Genomic DNA, 19,942 nt, shown 5'->3' on the forward strand with positions numbered 1-19,942 from the left:
TCTATAGTGTGTACTGCTGTCACTATTCCAGCCAGTGATGGAATGATGAAAAGATAAGACATTTTATCCTGAGCACATTTACTATCCCATCATTTTACCATGAACAGAAATTCTTGCTGTTCCTGGTGATGCAGGCCTGTAATCCCACCAAGTCAGGAGGAAGACTTGGGCGGAAAATAAAATGAAGGCCAGCACAGGCAACTCAGTGACAACTTGTTTCATATATGAAAGTTCTGGAGATGTAGCTCAGTGCTTTAGTACGTCTAGGTTTACTCCGCAGTATCAAAATTATTTTAATGTAAAACCATTACACATCAGTGTTTGTCTTTTAGTCACTTAACCTATAAAAACCTAAGACAGATGTGATGGTGCATTCCTTCAGTCCTAGCATCAGGAGAGGCTGAGACAGGATGATCATGACTTTGAAGTCAGTGGGGGAAACTTGGCTAGTTGTCTTATCAAACTATGTAAGAGTTCTCTATATCAGCATTTTAAGTTTAAATAAGATATAAGTTTAAGTTAAAACAAACCTGTGATAGGATAGAAAAAATTGCTATGGGAAATCATGATTTTGTTCCTCAGGAAATATTTTCACAATAAATATTTGTACACCAGACATTTAAATGCCTGATTTATAGATTAAAATATAAATAATGAAACATGAGTAAGCCAGGCATTCCATCTTCTGAACATAGAGACATGAAAAATTAGTTTTGTCAATACTTGTACTGGGAAAAGAGTTTTATCAGCTATTCCTCAGATGACTAATTTCTAGACTATGTAAAGAACACAAAAAATTATGCACCCTAAATAAAAGACCCAAATGAAAAAACTGGCAATGGAAATGAGTACACACTTGTGTGATAATTTTCAGCACTTGTGGCCATTAGAAAAATGCATATTTAAACATTGTGTTCCAGAAAGAACGTCTATCATGAAGAACTAAAAAAAGCCAAAAAGTATTCTTCAGTGTATTCTATTTAATACATTAAAAAATTATACATGACATATATTTTGTTATGAAAGAGATCTATGTTAGATTATTTTTCTTGACTACAGGTTAACATAAAAATGATAAGCATGTTAATGTACCAAGGGCTTATCTATAATGTTCATTAGATTGAGTATATTAAATACATATTTATATATTTTTATTTCAAATTTTTGGTGTAGTTCAAATATTTCCACTGTGTAGCTCAAGGAACATCTGTAAGCACTTCAACTTTATTGAAATTGTGGTGCACATAACACCAGTCTCATAATATTCCCTTATAGGTTCAGTGCTGTGTTATGTTGTCAGTGTACAGCAGTAGAACACACGTAAATATATGTATATAGGAGTTTCTTTTTCTTTTCTCATGTTATGAAGGGATATTTATTTATTTTTTTATTGGTACCGGGGATTGAACTCGGGTCCTTGAGCTTGTGCAGCAGGCAGTGAAACTATGAAGGGATTTTTGATGTCGTTGTATAATGAGAGACTGGGTTCCTACAGTGGATGCCTAAATGCTTAAACTGAGGGACAAACTCAACCATAGTTCAAGGGGGAAGGATCTGAAGCCCTATAAGTAACCACTAATAAAGGTCAGAGTTTAGACTGAACACCCTGGATTCTAATGTTCTTGGATGATGATAGCACCAGAAATCACACCTTTCTAAGAAAATTCAAGTATATTGAAGCTTCTTTTTTCCATGTTTTTGACCCACTAATGCACAGTCCTCTTGGATGACACCACTTTTTCTCTGACAGTTGTTTTCTACTCAGATCAGTGATCCACTATCAATTTCTCTAGAAGGATCCACACAGACACACCCAGAAATGTGCTTTACCAGGCTCATGGCGTGTCTCCAGCAAGTCATGCTGATGACAAGATAAACAATCACAAAAGCAAAAAAGAAAAGTTTAAAAGTTTTAGAATTTTTATTAGTATATTTGCAGTATACTTTGTTTACATTCATCTTTCAAAGCAGGATTATGTTTATAAGTCATCTGAATTCTTTTTATTTTCCCTTCCCAAATGCTACCATTTCCATTCAATTCTTGCTCTTTGGATTTTTCACAGATGTATTTCCTTATCTCCTCTTACATGTCATTTATTTTTCTCATAATTGCAAAAGTTAAACAGGATTATTTTGTACAGTAAAGTCAATCATCTGCAAATAGCATCTTGAATATGTAAGTATACCCAGATTTCACCACACTTCCTAGGATTTTAAAGTCTACACAATGTGATTCCCAGAAATAGAATTTTGAGTAGTTGAAATGAGGTCACGTTGTGACCCCAGAAATGTAGAGCCATCAGTGTGCAGTTCAAGCATGTGATGATCTGAATTGTATGAGTTAAATGCAGGAAAACTGAACCACTGGATACACCTAGCAAAAGCTGTCATGTAGGGATGCGTGGGTTTGGGGGCACAACCACTGCCTCAGTTCAGTAGTTGGGGTGTGGCACCAACTAGGGCAATTATAGTCCTTCTTTACTCCCATGTTCAAATTCTATTTAAATGGAGCCTAACAATATTAAGGAGTCCAGAAATGAAGATTGACAGTTTAAATCATATGCCATTCTCAGTAGCCTGATTAAATTGATGCCATTTTTATCCACCATTTATCTGTTTGTCTTATCACAAAGCTGTCATGTGATGTCACACAAAGACAAAGTGAGTGCAATAAGAGGAGATGCAGAGAAAGACAACACATTCACGTGGCACCAACTACACCATGTTATAACTATTTCAGTTTTAAGTACTATTGTCAATGTATATAATTTATCAAATTTTTTTTCATAGAATGCTATATTTATGTGTGTGATTTATTATAGCCACTGTTGTAAACTCACTGGGGACATGGAATTATATACCATTCAGATAAGGAGACAGAACTCTTTATTTTGTATTACAGTAGAGGGGTACAAAACACCTATTTGCCTGATTTGTCACTAAAGAAAAAAGACACGGCAGAAGTTGTCTGAGGAGAGACACATGACTGAACAACTTGCCAAAAGACAAGTAGTGTGTGTCTATAGTGCACAAGAACAACCATGCTTCAACTCCCCTGTCTAAATCACACAGCTTTTTTAGAAAGCATTCTTGGGCCCGGGATTTAGCTCAGTGGTGCCTCCGCCTGCCTTGCAAGCACAAGGTCCTGAGCTTGATCGCTGGTACCAAAACAAAACAAAACATTCTCTCTTTGCCTCAGCACAGTGCTTTTGTACCACATGAGTTGTGGTTAACCCTCAGACAGATTAAATCTGAATCAGGGATGAATTCTTGAAAGGAAAATGCATTTTAAAAATATTTATGATTTACTATAGAAGAGAATGAACGGGTCAGTGGTCACGACTTGCTGTCCTTGGTGCCAACCTCGAGATCTGGGTCCCTATACTTTCTTAAGTAGTGCTGATGCCTCCATTTCTCAAATGTATGTAATTTTTCTAGAAAAGCTCTCCCCTTTCTGGGCCTTAATAGGGCCATCATAGCCAAATCATAGAGGCTGTCTCTAGGAAGTTTAAGGAGGGCCACAGTGGCCAATGGCTGGAGAGTTAAGATTTTCTCTCTATTGGAAAGCTACAGTTAACTCGGAGTGTTGAAATCCAAGGCCACGTAGTATCAACAGTAATCCAAAAAGAAGGGAGAGTAAAGGGGCTCTCATCTGGGCCATTTAAATATCCATACATATATATTTAAATATACATACATACATATACTCTAAGGGGAACAGGAACCAGTTCATCTTGCCAGAGCTTTATATTTTTGATTAATATTTCTCCTTTATGGCAGAAGAGGTAAATCACAGAGGAATATAATTTGGGGTTGTCACCAAAAAGTGTACAGGGTTCTTATGATATCAATCAAGGCTCTTGTTTTTATTATGTTTGTAAAAGTGACAATCTTGAGGCAGGCAGCCTGCTTTCGAAATTATCTGTATATTTTTCTTCTGTGAGATATAAAGCATCAACAGCCAGAAAGAAGCCCTAGTCTACGATTTCTGGGCAAAGAGAATGTCTGGAGATGCACCAGGACTCCTGATTCCCCCTGTCCATATCCATGGGCACTGACTCTAACCAGGCCTGAAAGATCCCCTCTTAGTATGGTGGCAAATGCAGAAGAGGCCCAAGAAGGGCTATCTTAACAGAGCAGTGCTGCAACACCTTGAGTATAAGATGGGGCAAACTGTTTTGTTGATTGGTGTGGGCTAGGCCAATCAGGGTCTTAGCCTGTGTTTCTAGGAAGGGGACAAGTTCAGTTGGGTATTTCTTAGGCATGCTGTGTGAGTAACATTTTTATAAGGGACAGAGTAGGGTAGTTTTTTTTGTTTTTTGCACATAGTACATAATAAGCATGTGATGATCTTAAAATCATCAGCCACAGATAAGCATTACAATCTTCAGCCACACATAAGCATGTGATGATTTTAAAGTGTTAGTCATCCATATTTTGCCCTATATTTTTGTGTCTTTCTAATCTGCTCCTACAGTGGTAATGCAGGTGAGGTAGAGAGACACTTTCAAAGGTTAAATGGAACGTGTGTTAGTTACTTTCCTCATTGCTGAGACAAAATATCCAACACTCAAAGTTAAAAGAGGAAAGGTTTATTTTGGCTTACAGTTTGTAGAGGTTTTAGTCCATAGTTGGCTGGCTCCAAGGCAGGTTGGCATGGCATAGGGGTATCACGAGAAACAATTCTGGTCAGACAGAAGGCAGTAAAGGAGTGAAGCAGCAATAGCAGCAATCAAGCCTACCTGCTGTTTGGGTGGTGCCATTCACATCTATGATGGGAGACCCTTCATCCCAGCATCACATGCTCTAGATCCAGCCACCTCTGAAAAACCTGACCTATGACCCTATGAGGCTTTGGGGGAACATCTAGACACAAGCAATAACAATGTGCATTCACAGGCAGACAGCACTAGGAGACAAGTATCACCTTGGAAGTAGAGAGAAGTCCTGAGGCTGAGAGAACAGAGGAGCATTCATGTTTGATTAGTTGTTTTACAGCCCAGTTAGATCATACATGAGTAATTGTTTGTAGACTTCTTATTCTCAGATATATTTATTTGTCAGTTTTTAAATACATACAAAGTATCTTAGAATTTTCCTTTTCTACTTTATCAGTTAACTGTATGAATCAAGGACACTGAAAAAGTCATTTTCAGGGCTGGGGATTTAGCTCATTGGTGCCTCACCTGCCTTGAAAGCGCAAGGTCCTGTGTTCGATCCTGGATACAAAAAAAGTCATTTTCAAAGATTTGGATTCAATGTTCTTATCTTAACTCATCAATGTTGTGATGTACATCAATCATACTTTCAAGATGAGGACAATCTCCCCAGCTATTCCCTTGATGGGTATCTTCCCCAAAGAATTAAAAGAATCATACCACAGCAATATATGTGCACCCATGTTTATAGCGGCACAGTTCGTAATAGGTAAAGCTTGAAAACAGCCCAAGTGCCCATCAACTGGAAACTGGATAAAGAAGATGCAGGGTTTTTTTTTTTATAAAATGTACTACTACTCAGCCATAAAGAATGAGAAACTAGAGTCATTTATAGCTAAATGGATGCATATTGAGGCGATACTCTTAAGTGAAATAAATAGGACACACGTGTATAAATACCAAATAGTTTTTCTAGTGTGAGAAACTGAAAGTGTAAATAAGGATTAAAATGAATAATTGATTTTTTGAAATAGGAAGAAAAGGTCCAAAGGGGTAGGGGAAGTGGGGGGGGGAAGGAAAGAAGGGAAAGGAAAAATTATGAGAAAAGAAAAAAATGGAAACAAAGTCTATGTAAATAGGGAAGGGTGGAGCGGGAAGAGTGCACAGGTAATGGGGAAAAAAATAAGAACCATTTTACATCATGTACAGGTACAAGCACCCAATGGTAAATGTAAATGTATACCTAAAATGTACCAATAAAAGAATTTAAGAAAAAAAAAAGGCCAATCTGGAGCCTGCAGAAGAAGAGAAATAAATTTCCCTTTGAAGCTTGGCCTGCTACACTGCAAACATGTTTAATTGACTGACTGTGATTATTTTTATGACCTTGGGAGAAGCAGATGGCTTTTTTCACTCAATTATTTTGTATAATATTACTGCCAGATAACTGCAGTATATGTACATATGTAATAACTATATTTCCTTGTTTTCAGTTTTTAGTTTATTATTTTTCCAAAATGAGTCAACTCCAGACACGGTGGTGAATTCCTGTAACCTCAGCACTCTGAGTAGCTTAGGCAAGAGGATGGCATGTTTACAGTTTGAGTCCAGCCTGGGCAACATAGCATCATAGCAGAACTCTATCTCAAAACAAACAAACAAACAAAAAACAAAAAAAGAGGCTAGGGATGTAGCTCAGTATAAATGCCCTGGATTCAATTCTCATCTTGAAAAGGCCTTCTTTCCTGATAAAGAAATGAAAGCAACTGGCTCTTCCCACACTGCTCAAGGGGGACATCACACACTGTCGTGTATGAGGGGCCCTGACCTGCTCTCAGCAGCCCTCCTCTGAGGTCAGTTGTTTCCTCAGGACAGTCTGAAATCACCTGAGTACAACTGTGGCCCTATTCACAGTAGGAAGAAGCAGGAAACATCCACCAAATACAGTTACAAATCAGACCTCTTCTCGGGAAAGACAGGACCAAGCTCTGCTTACATGCAGTAATCCCCAGGTGGACCACTTCAGCATTCCAGGAGTAACTCAGAGATGGGATCTGTCACTTTGTTCATCAGAACCAGAAATGGGTCATTTCTTCTGTCTTTCAGATCTCAGAGGATAGGTCTTTGATCACCAACCACTGAGAGATGCAGGAAGGCTGTATGATTCGTGCATTGGAGAATAGGATAGAGAAATCAAGACAACACATCATACGGAATCTTCCTTTATATTTTTGCTGCCATACTTTAGACCCAATGTCATCTCATGACAAAGAGCCCAAGACTTTCAGCCTGCTTTGCTGTGTGACTTCCTCAGACTGCAGGAATTGTACAGACACAGAAACACCCAAAGTTTGGGGCAAGGTCCTCTGAGATGGCACAGATGGACTGGTTGGTATCTGCTGAATCTCGGGCCTCCCCATGAAATCTGTGGTCTGTGACCTGTCCTCTCTACTGCTTTACCCTTGGTCCCCTCTTGTCTGTGGCATGGGGCTTGCTGGCTGTGGCAACCCCTGTGAACTTTATCCTCATTCAAAGCACTGTCTAGCAATTCCTCTGTACCCCTGTGTCTTGCCACGCTCTCTGTTAACTTAAGGAGCTCATGCAGAGTCTGTAGGGTCATGTGCAGAGTTTGTGCATCTGAAAGGATATGGCCCCCAGTCCGACCTTTGTTTCAAGGGTATTGTTTAGATTTCCTGTTGTCAGGCAGTTAGTAGGTCTCCATTTTGGGGAGAGGGTCACTTGAGCTTGTTTTCTTCTTAGTGGTATCACATTTCCCTGATTCTCCAGGATTATTGGAATCTACACATTTAAAGCAGTCACGATTTCAGTACAGTCATTCCTCATTTAATGACCAAATTAACTTCCTGCTAGTAGATTGCTAACTGCGGAATTGTGTATGTATGTACATTACAATATTTAGAACAAAGAAATGGACAAAGAAAATTCCAACTTGATGACTTTTCTTTTCTCTGCATGCATCTTACATGTAGTCCTGTAATGTATGAGAAAATAAAACTATATAACTCTCCTATACAGTACAATCAGAAAAATTACAGTACTGTATAAACAAGGTTTACTGTACAAAAAAAGACATTGAAGCTCTGTAAAGAAGATGTACAGAATTGTACCAAAAAAAGATGGGTTAGAAGTTCAAGTAGCATGTGGTAAGTCTGAACAGCCCACCTTGGTTTTAAGTCTGAACACCTGTTAAGCAGGTACTTGATGAAACAAGGAATATCAGACTTCCACACTGAATTTTAGACATACACCTGTTTACCCTCCCTGCAGAGGTGCTGGGGACCAGCAGGGGACACTCAGGGCCAGCAGAGTGCACAGGTCACCAGGAGGTCACAGTGGGGACCAGCAGGGAACTGAGGACCAGGAGGGAGCACAGGGAAATAGAGTTGCTCAGGGGATACCAACAGCTGGTCTCAGAACCAGTTGCAAAAGCAACAGTTGTATCTTTCCTTTAGGTACTGAAATTGATCTCCTGCTTCTATTTGTAGACAAAGAAGACTATTGACATTGGAATTAAGAAATCTAAGGTATAAATAATGAGCAAAATGAAAGATAGATACAGTAATAGAAAATAGGGAGATAGATCTTTTGCAAATGGGAAGGGGGCTAAGGGATCGAGGGAACAGAAAGGGAAAGAAAGGAAAGGAATTTAAAAAGAATTAAGATGTGTTATGTACATGTACTAACTCCCTGGGAGGACTGTAATTATTACATACTACAAACATGTATTAATAAAAAATTAAATTAAAAAAACCAATAAATTATACATTGAGTATTAAAAAAGACTCTGTGGTCCTGGTGGATGGACAGACACATAGAACAATGGATCAGAAGTTAAATGACCTTCAAATAGCTCAGTATTTCTTAGCTGTGACATAGAAAGCATATTTATTAAAAATGAGGAAACATAGTCAAAACAACATGCTACATATAAAAGCAGATGCATTGTTCAGTGGAATGGGATAGAGAGCCCAGATATAAATGCATAAATTTCCCATGGGACAATTTTTTCCAAAGAGGACAAGAGCAGACTGGAGAAATAGCACTCTGATCAATAAGTGGAGTTGGAGAAGCTGAAGGCTTGTTTCATAGTTTGTCATAGTCAACTCAGAGTAAAGACTTGAACCTATGACTGGGAAGTGTAAATTTACAACACACACACACACACACGCACACACACACAGTCAAGTTCTAAGATGTCAGTATGGGCAAGATGTTTTAGATATGACACCAAAGTAGAGGAAACAAAGAGAAAACAGACAAAACTGACAGAACTAAACCATAGGCTTCTTGAAACCAAACAAAATAATTAACAGAGTAATGAGTCTTGGGATCTCAAAACCTCAACAGGAGAACACCTCAACAGGAAACAGGAAAAAGGGACCTTACTAGAAGCTCTGCATCAGGTCCTAGTCTCCTGTGAGCTATGACAGCACAAGGCGAATTAACTTATTATACAGGAAAAAATAGAAAAAATGAGACTGTGAGAAGAAGCTGAGCTTTGGCCTGATCAATGCTGCTCTGGCTGGCAAAGACGAAAAACCTAGAACCTGCCACGCCTTTATTCAATACATCGGGAGAAACAAATGTCTCAGGACAGAGAGTTCAGTTTGGGAGAAACAAATGTAACAGATGACTCAGGGGGCAGCAGAAATCCTAGAATAATGAGAAATTATGCAGATGAAGATTTTGTTCCTCCCAGGATGTCTTCAGCTGGTGTAATCTTGTCCTGGAGCATCACAGCATCACTGGATCATTGAGGTCTTAGCTGTGACCAGAGGCCAAAATGGAGTTATGTCTCAACATGCCATAGCTGGCCTAATCAAATGATTTTTCCCCAAAATTATGTAGAATTGCTACTGACAAAATACCCTTTCCACCTTCACATAAAGAGATTGCCAAACTGTGGGACAAGATCAGACCAACATATATTTAAAACAGTGAGTGGGTGCATTATTCCTGGTCTTACCCGTGTACTTTTTCTCTACCCGAATCTCCCTACTTTTTCACCCTGAGGGTAATCATCCCTAAAAGGTTCCCAGTAAGCAGTGTTTCCAAGCTTCTTGCCCTTGTGGTCATCAATCACCTCCACCTCAGCAACACAGAACCAGCCTTCAGCAGGAGGATGTGCTGGGACTCACACTGTGTGGACAAACAGCCTGCATCGATGCATGGTACAGAGACAAGAAATTCCATATGATTAATAACAAAACTCAATGAGTTTATAGTTGAGTGAGCTCTCAGGAAACCCTCAGTGCTATCTACCCTACTATACATCACTTAGGTCTAAAAAATTCTCTGTTAATATGTTACAACATATTAATGTCTGCCAAAGTTGTGTGGCTATACATTTACAATTACTATATATTTTTAAAATTAAGTTTATTGGTACATTTTAGGTATACGATACAGTTACATTCATCATTGGGAATTGTACCTTTACATGATGCATCTTGGTTCTTATTTTTTCCCCATTCCTCTGCCCTCCCTTCACTCTCTCCACCCTTCCCTATTTACAAAGACTTTGTTTCCATTTTTTCCTTTTTTCATATTTTCTTTTCCCTTCTTTTCTTTTCCTTACCCCTCACACTTCTCCTACCCCTTTTCTTCCTATTTTACATTATCAATTATACATTTTGATCCATATTTACACTTTTGGTTTTTCACACCAGAGAAACTATGTGGTATTAACACATTTGTGTCCTATTTATTTCACTTAAGAGTATGGCCTCAATGTGCATCCATTTAGCTATAAATGTCTCTAGTTTCTCATCCTTTATGGCTGAGTAGTACTCCATCTTATAAAAAAACCACATCTTTATCCAGTCTCCAGTTGATGGGCAATTGGGCTGTTTCCAAGTTTTACCTATTTAAAAACTGTGGCACTATAAACATGGGTGTGCATATATCACTGTGGTATGATTCCTTTAATTCTTTTGGGAAGATACCCAGCAGAGGAATATCTGGGTCAATGTGACCTCTAATCCTAGTTTTTTTTTGGCATCTCCATATTGATTTTCACAGTGGTTGCACCAGTCTGCACTCCCACCAACAATGGAGAAGGGTTCCTTTTTCCCCAAGCCCCGCCTTCATGTTATTGGTTGATTTCTTGATAGCAGCCATTCTTTATGGAGTGAGATGGAATCTCAGTGTTGTTTTCATCTGCATCTTTTTTGGGGAGGGTGCTGGGGGTCGAAATCAGGACCCTGCGCTTGCAAGGCAGGCACCAGAACCACTGAGCTAAATCCACGGCCCTTCATCTTCATCTCTTGAATGACCAGTGGTGTTGATCATTTTTTCATGTTTATTTGCTGCTTTTACTTATTTGTCTGAGAAGCATCTGTTCATTTCAGATGCCCATTTTTGAATTGGGTCTTTAAATTTGGGGGTCTGATTTTTTAAAGTTCTTTATATATTCTAGATAGTAGTCCTTTGTCTGAGGAACAGCTGGTAAATTTTTTTTCTCACATTGTAGGTTGTCTCTTAGCTCTGTTGGTTTTTCTTGCAGTGAAGAAGCTTTTTAATGAGATCCCATTTGTTGATTCTTTGTGCTAGCTCCCATGCTACTGAGGTTTTGTTCATAAAGTCTTTTCCTTTACCAATGTCATCAAGAGTTCTACCTAACCTATCTTCCAGAAAGTTTAGTATTTCTGCTTTAATATTTAGATATTTGATCCACTTCAATTTTAGTTTAGTGCATAGTGAAAGGTATGGTTCTGGTTTTAATCTTCGGCAGGTTGAAATCCAGTTTTTCCAGTACCATTTATTAAAGAGGCTATCTTTCCTCTGGTCAGGGTGGTTGGCTCCTTTGTCAAAGATGTGGCTGAGTATGTCTGGAGTTCTTTCTGCATCTTCTAATCTGTTCCATTGATCCTTGAGTCTGTTTCTTTGCCAGTACCATGCTATTTTTATCACAGTGGCTTTGTAGTATAGTTTCAAGTTGGGGATTGTGATCTCCCGTCATGTCTTTGTTGCCTAGAATTACTTTTGCTATTCTAGGTCTCTTCTGGTTCCAAATAAATTTTTGGATTGTTTTCTCTAGTTCTGTGAAGTATATTGTTGGAACTTCAATCAGCATTGCATTAAATCTATACAGTAGTTTTGGAAGTATGGCCATTTTCACTATATTAGTTCTTCCTACCCAGGAGCAAGGGATGTCTTCCCATTTTCTTATATCCTCTTCAATCTCTTTTTTTACAGTGCTGTAGTTTTCAATGTAGAGGTCTTTTGTTTCCTTTGTTAGATTGATTCCTAGATATTTCTTTTTCTTTTGGATGCTATTGTGAAAGGAATTGTTTTCCCAATTTCTCTCAGTGTGTCTGTTATTTGTGTAACAGAAAGCTATTAAGTTTTCAGTGTTGACCCTGTATCCAGCTACTCTGCTGAATCTGTCAATTAAGTCTAGAAGTCTTTTAGAAGTTTTTTTGGTCATCTATGTAGAGTATCATTCTTCCTTTCCTGTCTTTATTCCTTTTCTTTCTCTTGTCTAATTGCTGTGGCCAATGTTTCCAGAACTATATTGAGCAGGAGTGGTGATGGTGGACATCCTTTCCTTGTTGCTGATTTTAGTGTGAAAGATTTTAGTGTGAAAGATTTTAGTTTTTGACCATTTAGTATGATGTTGGCTGTTCATAGATAGCTTTTATCATCTTGAGATAATGTTGATATCATGTTGAGATAAAGACCAGCTATTTCAATTTTCTTTATGGTTTTTATCACAAATGGGTGTCAGATTTTGTTGAACGAAAAGTAGTCATTACCATCACCCAGACACCACCTCTGACTGGGCACTTTTGTTTTATTTTTTCCTGTCTATGTATCACAATCTCCGTAACTGTGGCCATCAGTATGACCCCAGACACAGCTTTGTGGATATGGAAATTGACATTTTTTCTATCCCTCAATTTTCACTTCATTAAACCTACAGTATATAAAGGTATCAAGGCATTTGTGTGTAGGACAGGTAACATGTTGCTTATTTTTGTTTTGTCGGTGAAGTCATTTCCCATGACTGTATTCTCCAGTCCTACTGCCTTTTCTACAAGAGTTAAACATTCACTCTGCAAGGCTCCCTGGCCAGAGAGCTTAGAAAGTTTTCACAGGAGATAGAGATGAGCCAGAACTTTTCCTTTAATTTTAAATATTTCAGTTCAACCAGAAGATGGGCATATACCAAGGCATTTCATAATAGGATCCATAATAACACGAGTACACTCTGGACATGACAAAATCAAGTCACAAAAGATTCTCCTTTGGAGAATAAATGGAGACTGAGGGAAAGACCAGATGACAGAACAATTCATGAGTCATGGCACATGGGCCAGAGAAAGACAAAATAGAGGTAGAAGAGAGTAGAATTACACTTCAATATTTCAGTGAAAAGAGTATTGAGGAATACATTAAGGTGCATAGAACACACTCCACCCACTTTCTCTCCAATTCTGCTCTCCATGATATTTCCCTTCCTGTAATATTCTTCTACAAAGAGTACTTTCATTTATCAAGGGCTTTATAAAGATGCCTTAGTAATCAATGCATGTATTCCATTGCATTTACTTCCCATGCAGATGCACATCATTCTATGGAAGGCTTTGAAGAGTCACTCATTAGACAAACTCTTTGAATACTCCCAAGCTAATTGATTCTTTTCACTCAACCGTGTTGTTACTGTTTTGAATATTGGATATATTTGTGTGATATGAGAAATTTATTTTAAGGAAATGAATGTAATGTATACCGAAAGACTGGATCACACTGTCATGCAATCTCATGACAATACAGCAATAAATAGACACTGACCAACACCGTGGTTTCAGTCTCTACAAATGTGGAAATTGAAGGGTAACTGTAAACATTTTTGTCCTCTGGATTTCTAACTGGCTCATCTCAGATTTCAAACCATTAACCCATTATGAGATTTAGTACATTCCCCAAAATTCCTGCATTGCAAACTGAATATCTAATGATGACAGTTGAGCTATGGGCCCAGTAAAATGTGAAGAGCATGAGTGCTTTTCCCTGATGAGAACAGTGATGTTATCAACATGAGAATGGCTTACAGTTAGCATCAGCACAGCTTTCCCTTGCTTTTTATCTCACATATGCTTATCTGCCCTTCATGTACTGTGTAGAACAGAAGACTTGACTACATTTTTGTGCCATGCTCTTGGAATTTCCAACCTGAAAATGTGTAGTGGATGTGTTTAGGTTCTTTTTAGTTCCTTATATTTGACACTATGATATAAGAACAGAAAATATATAAAAGCACTCATATTCTTGACTGAATAAGAAAGCCATTATTATTCCCATTCCAGGATAAGACAGCAGCATCCTGGAAGTATGAATATGAGAGCATGTTGAAGTTGATTGGACAGAACCCCCCCCCTTTGGGGGGATATATTAAAAAATTAAATGTATTAAAATATATATTAAAATTATATATTAAAAAATTAAATCTTCCTGGTGGTGTAGAGCCCACTATAGGGATAAGTATATTCATAACATACACATACATTTTCACTTCTCCAGAGTAACTTATGAGAACTTGAGATATTTTCATATTTCTCGGGCTTCAGGTGCCTCATCAGTAAAAGCAGTCAAAACTGCACCTGAAAAAGGTCCTTTAGAAGATTCCAAATATAATGCATGGACAAAGACCTGCATACTGGATGTACACACTTTCTAAATACATGTTTACAGGGCATTGAATGCAGACTTGAACTTTTGATATGCTTGCTAAAGAAATAATTCTGGCCTTCACTACACATTCTACAAATTAGGTCTGAAAGATGGAAAAAGGCCACAGATGTGAAATGTGCCCCTTAAAAACCTAGTGGGGTGTTTTCATTTTGAAAGAAGCCAATAAAGACATTACTACACTAAGCTGTGAGGTGGTAGAGGAAGGTGGAAAATGCCGAGTAGGGTTATATTACTCAGAGCATGTAGAACTCACTGGTGTAGAAGTTAATGGAGTGGGTTTGATAGAAGTCAGGTATTTTAGTTAAGAGAGAGGTGTGACCATGCTGAAATTCCTTTGGAAAAGAATTGGCAAGTGGGGAAATGAAATGCATTTGGAAATATACTGTACTAGCCTGAAATAATAGTGAAATTAAAACTTACATCACACTGCAGATTCTATGCTGATCCTCTGATGACCTCAGAAACTGCACCTTGAACATTCTTTTTCTGCCTTCTGTAACAATTTTTGGCTATGCTAAGAGCTCAATTTCAGGCAGCAGGCACTGATAACATGGGAAATTATTTTATGAGCCTGGCAAAAACCTCTGTCATTTACTTTTACTATTTGAGGACCTCAAAATAAATGGTGATCAAAGTTGTCTTTTCAAGAATAATTTGTGCCTAATTCAGTTCATGACATCTACAATTGCATTATTTCTAAATTCTAATTGAAAAAGATTGCTTAAATTTTTGTCTTCAAAATACTTTTAAGTGTGTACTGTATATCAGCATAAAAACTGCTGGAGGACACACACAGTCTCATGCAATCCACTACACTGCTCAACACAATAAAACCTCATATAATGGTTTCTGTGTTCTGAATGTTTAGTTACCCCAAAATGCATTTTTTAGAACCTCATTCCCAAGGTGATGGTACGAGGAGGTGAGGTCTCTGGAATTTGTCATGAGTGAAGAAACCTCAACAATGACACATATACGTGTAAAAGAGGCCAATGACACCTTGTACACCTCCCTGTCTTGTGAGAACTCGGCTAAAAGTCACCATATGGAAACAATGTCTCACTAGATATTGAAGTTGTCAGTGCTTTGTTACAGAATTTCCTAGGTTTCACTACTGGGAGAAAATTAATTCATAAAGTAAACAATCCTATGGTATTTTGGTTAGGTTTGGTACCATGTACTAAGACAGGGTCTATATATTTTGTTGAATGGTATGGCATACAAATAGCCATGGTCGAATCCAGATAGTAAAAACATTACATGTTCCGGTTTGCTAATGCAACCTGATAGACGCACATGACCTGGTGCATGTGTATACCTACTTCATCCCCCTCACAAAATCACATAATCACTGCCATGGGTAACCAATTGAAGTGCACGCAATGGACTGCTGCTTAATCGGTGTCAATACATTTAGTTGGAGCCTATGACAAAGATAGATGTTTATAAGGAATTCAGTACTAAAGAAACCTGCAACAGAGGTCCAAAGGCATTTTACATATTTTCAACACATCTTCTGATAAATCTTTAGGAAGCAGAAAAAAGTATGAAATGTCTTTAAATATTTAAGTATTATGCTTCTTAATTAATACACGTTTGGAGTACATGTCCACATTTATCTTAGAGACCAGGCCTATGTATTTGATTCTTACAATTTCTCCTCCCCTCCTCACCTACCACCCTCCCTCTGGCTTGAGATCACCTTTCCTCATTTCATCATCATTATTAAATTTATTATCATTATTATGTTTTTGACATATAAAGACTGCATTCATTGTCAACACTTGGTACATGACATGAAATCTTACATCTCCTTCTTCCCATCCTTGGCCTCCTAATCCCTTACATTTGCCAATGAGCTGTTTCCTTGTATATGTCCATTAACAGATGAATGAATAAAATATGGTCTCTATACATAATGGAATACTACTTGGCTATAAAGAAGGGTATATTCAGGCCATTCATAGGAAAATGGATACACTTTGAAAACATGTTAAGTGAATTAAATCAGACAAACAAGCTTAAGTGCTTTTAAAATGTAGAAAGTTTTCTGAACACATATATAACAATTTTCTGTCAAAATGGGATGAAATGAACTCAGGAAAATGTCAATTGTTTCCAAATTATATCTTCAAAAAACTATTTTACATTTCCAATGAACCAAGTATAAATCTCACCAAAATAATCAACACTTTTAAGAATATCCAACAACCTTTGGACCAACTAATACTGAATACTTTCAGAAATAAATATAGTATAAACTAAATTACATTTGTAAAAACTGAAGAGATTCTGTGGACACATCATGAAACCATAGATGTTATTTTTGCTAACTTAATTTTATTCATTTCATTTAACAAAAAATAATAAAATCATGTATTGAATGTTTACAGTGTGATGTGTTGCTGTTTATATTGCAAAATTATCACATTCTTCTTTGATAGCATTTCCATCACCTAACACAATTACCTTTTGGGTATATGGAGAAAACACTAAAAACAACTTCTAGCAAATTATAATTCTGTGTGGCACTGCATCAATCCCTGTAGTAACTACAGGATTTATGCCATTTTGTACTCTAGAAGAAAAACATTGTGCTTTCTCATTAACATCAACTTACCCACCTACACACATGGCAACCATCACTAAACTCTCTCTTTAAAGTTGTCAATTTTAGATGCTAAAAACAAAGATGATCAAGTTTTCTCTATGCATGGCACATTTCACATAATGACGTTTTGGTTAATCTACATTGTCACAAATGGAGGATTTCATTTGAGACAATAAAATTTCACTGTGTGAATAAACTTCACTTTACCTTATAACTAAGGCAATGGTTTGCATGTAAAATGTCCCTTAAAGGCCATGTATTGAAGACTTGGATACAAGGTGCTTTGTTACTCTGAATTTAACATTATAATGCACTTTCCAAACTCATCAGTCCATTAATCCATAAATATATTGGAGAAAGACATTCTCTGCATGTGTGCTTTGAAAGTGTTATCTCATCCCTAACACACCTATCTTGGTCATTCTGACTCTTAGCTCTCTCATGTTTGGTATTTATACTAAATCTCATTTTAAGTTTGTGCATGTTTTCTGATGTTATGAGGATCACAAAAAGCATTCACACATTATTTACATAGGCTTTCTCTTCAGTGGGAGTTCTTTCACTATTTTCAAGGTATGTGGAAAATGGAAGGGTTCCTATATTTATTGCATACACATGGCTTTCCTCTCTTGTGAATTTTCATTAACTTGAATGCATTGAGAAAAAAAAACATTTCCCATACTGTTCATTCTCTGTTCTATGAATTATTTCAGGGATGTAATAATACACGTGTACTGAAAGATTTTTTATATGCATACAAAGAAAGGGCTTCTCTGCACTGTCATTTCAGTTCATTGCAAGTCACTTTATATATTCAAAGTTAATTTCCTCTTTTTTTTAAAGCATATGATGATTATACTAGAGTAACTGAAAAGTTTTTCTATATTACTTGCATACGTAGGGTTTCTACACTGTGATTCCTTTCATGCCTTTGACAATCCTTGTGAGTAGTGAAAGCTTTCCCACACTGCTTACATACATAGGGTTTCTCCCCAGTGTGAATCCTTTCATGATTTTGACAATGACTATGTCTGGTAAAAGCTTTCCCACACTGCTTACATACATATGGTTTCTCCCCAGTGTGAGTCTTTTCATGTTTTTGACAATTACCTTGTGTCCCAAAAGCTTTCCCACATTGCTTACATACATAGGGTTTCTCCCCAGTGTGAATTCTTTCATGTATCTTACATTCACTACGCCTGCTGAAAGCTTTCCCACATTGGTGACATACATAGGGCTTCTCCCCAGTGTGAGTGCTTTTATGTTTTTGACAAGAACTGTGTGTGGTGAAAGCTCTCCCACATTGCTTACATACATAGGGTTTCTCCCCAGTGTGAGTCCTTTCATGTGTTTTACGATGACTCTGTGTCCTGAAAGTTTTTCTACATTGCTTACATACATAGGGTTTCTCCCCAGTGTGAGTCCTTTCATGTATTTTACAATGACTCTGTGTCCTGAAAGCTTTCCCACATTGCTTACATATATGGGGCTTCTCCCCAGTGTGATTTCGTTCATGTCTTTGACAATAACGGTGTGTGCTGAAAGCTTTCCCACATTGCTTACATATATAGCATTTCTCCTCAGTGTGAGTTTGTTCATGTATTTGACAAGAACCATGTGTGCTAAAAGCTTTCCCACATTGCTTACATACAAACAGTTTCTCCCCAATGTGAGTTCGTTCATGTCTTTGACAATAACTGCGTGTGGTGAAAGCTTTCCCACACTGCTTACATACATAGGGTTTCTCCCCAGTGTGAGTCCTTTCATGTGTTTGACAATTACTGTGCATGCTGAAAGCTTTTCCACATTGCTTACATATATAGTGTTTATTCTCACTGTGAGTTTGTTCATGTTTCTGACAAGAAGAATGTGAGATGAAGTTCTTCCCACATTGCTTACATACGTAACGTTTCTCTCCAGTGTGAGCTCTTTCATGTATTTTACAATAACTTTGTGTGCTGAAAGCTTTCCCACATTGCTTACAAACATATGGCTTCTCCCCAGTGTGAGTTCGTTCATGTCTTTGACAACGACTCTGTTTGTTAAAAGCCTTCCCACATTGCTTACATACATAGGGTTTTCCTTCAATGTGAGTTCTTTCATGATGAATAAATGGAGTATTGCTATTTAAGGATTCCCAACAGTGTTTATATACAGGGGATTTTGTTCCAGTGTGAGCTCTTTCATGTTCCTGAATATTATGGTGAGAATTCAAACCTTTTCCATGTTGTATATATATATAGGTATTCACCCTAATGTCATTTCTTTCCTGAACTTGAACATAGTTGGGTGTACTGAAGGTTCTCACATCTTGCTTATATTCAAAGGATTTTTCTTCAGTGTTACTTCCTTCAATATAATCAGAGTAGGATTTTCCACATAGCTTATATCCATAGCGTTTTTCTTCAGGATCTGACTCTGCATGTTTCTGAATGGACTGAAAGTCAGTGGAGGTATTCTCATGTCTGTTACAGTTAGACAGCTTCTGTTCAAATCCATGGAGTTCATATGATTTGAGTCCAGCATTATGTATGATAGGCATGGTTGGTGATGAATGACCAATCACAGGCTTTCCATATGCAAGGTTTTCACCTGCTTTTATACCAAGAAGTTTCATGTGCACATTTGTATCAGGAATCATAAAAACCATTTTTCCATGTTGATACCATAATTTATATTGAGAGCACTTATCTACATCTGCACTTCTGTCAAAGAAAAAATAACAAAACAACCAGTCACATTTAAAAATGTCTTTATATTAATGGTTCACCAGGAAGAGATCTGATTTGATGCCCTGTAAGCATATTTGATCACGAACTTACTGTACACTCTGGATGATGCCTCGGAAACAGCTTTTACCAAAACAATATTCATTTGGGAGTTTGGAAGTGATATGTTTGCAATATATACTGGTTACTTTCATTTTGCGTAGTTGGGATATATGTATATTTTTCCT

At 37.5% G+C, this 19,942-nt stretch overlaps 1 protein-coding gene across 2 annotated transcripts in view; it reads right to left on the reverse strand.

Annotated features, from left to right (window-relative positions):
• Positions 1 to 1,104: 1,104 nt before the first annotated feature.
• LOC101697846 (zinc finger protein 124-like) overlaps positions 1,105 to 19,942 on the reverse strand; it is a 65,118-nt gene continuing 46,280 nt past the window's right edge. Inside the window, exon 5 of one of the 2 annotated variants that reach the window (XM_087199608.1) lies at positions 1,105 to 9,444. In XM_087199608.1, coding sequence (XP_087055734.1) covers positions 9,441 to 9,444 — 4 coding nt within the window. In that variant the 3' untranslated portion in view covers positions 1,105 to 9,440. The other variant, XM_021247245.2, reaches the window with a different exon arrangement.

This window comes from Heterocephalus glaber, unplaced genomic scaffold, assembly GCF_053883595.1.
Source record: "Heterocephalus glaber isolate CG9 unplaced genomic scaffold, H.glaber_assembly_v1.0 deba00001724, whole genome shotgun sequence".
Lineage (NCBI taxonomy): Eukaryota > Metazoa > Chordata > Mammalia > Rodentia > Bathyergidae > Heterocephalus > Heterocephalus glaber.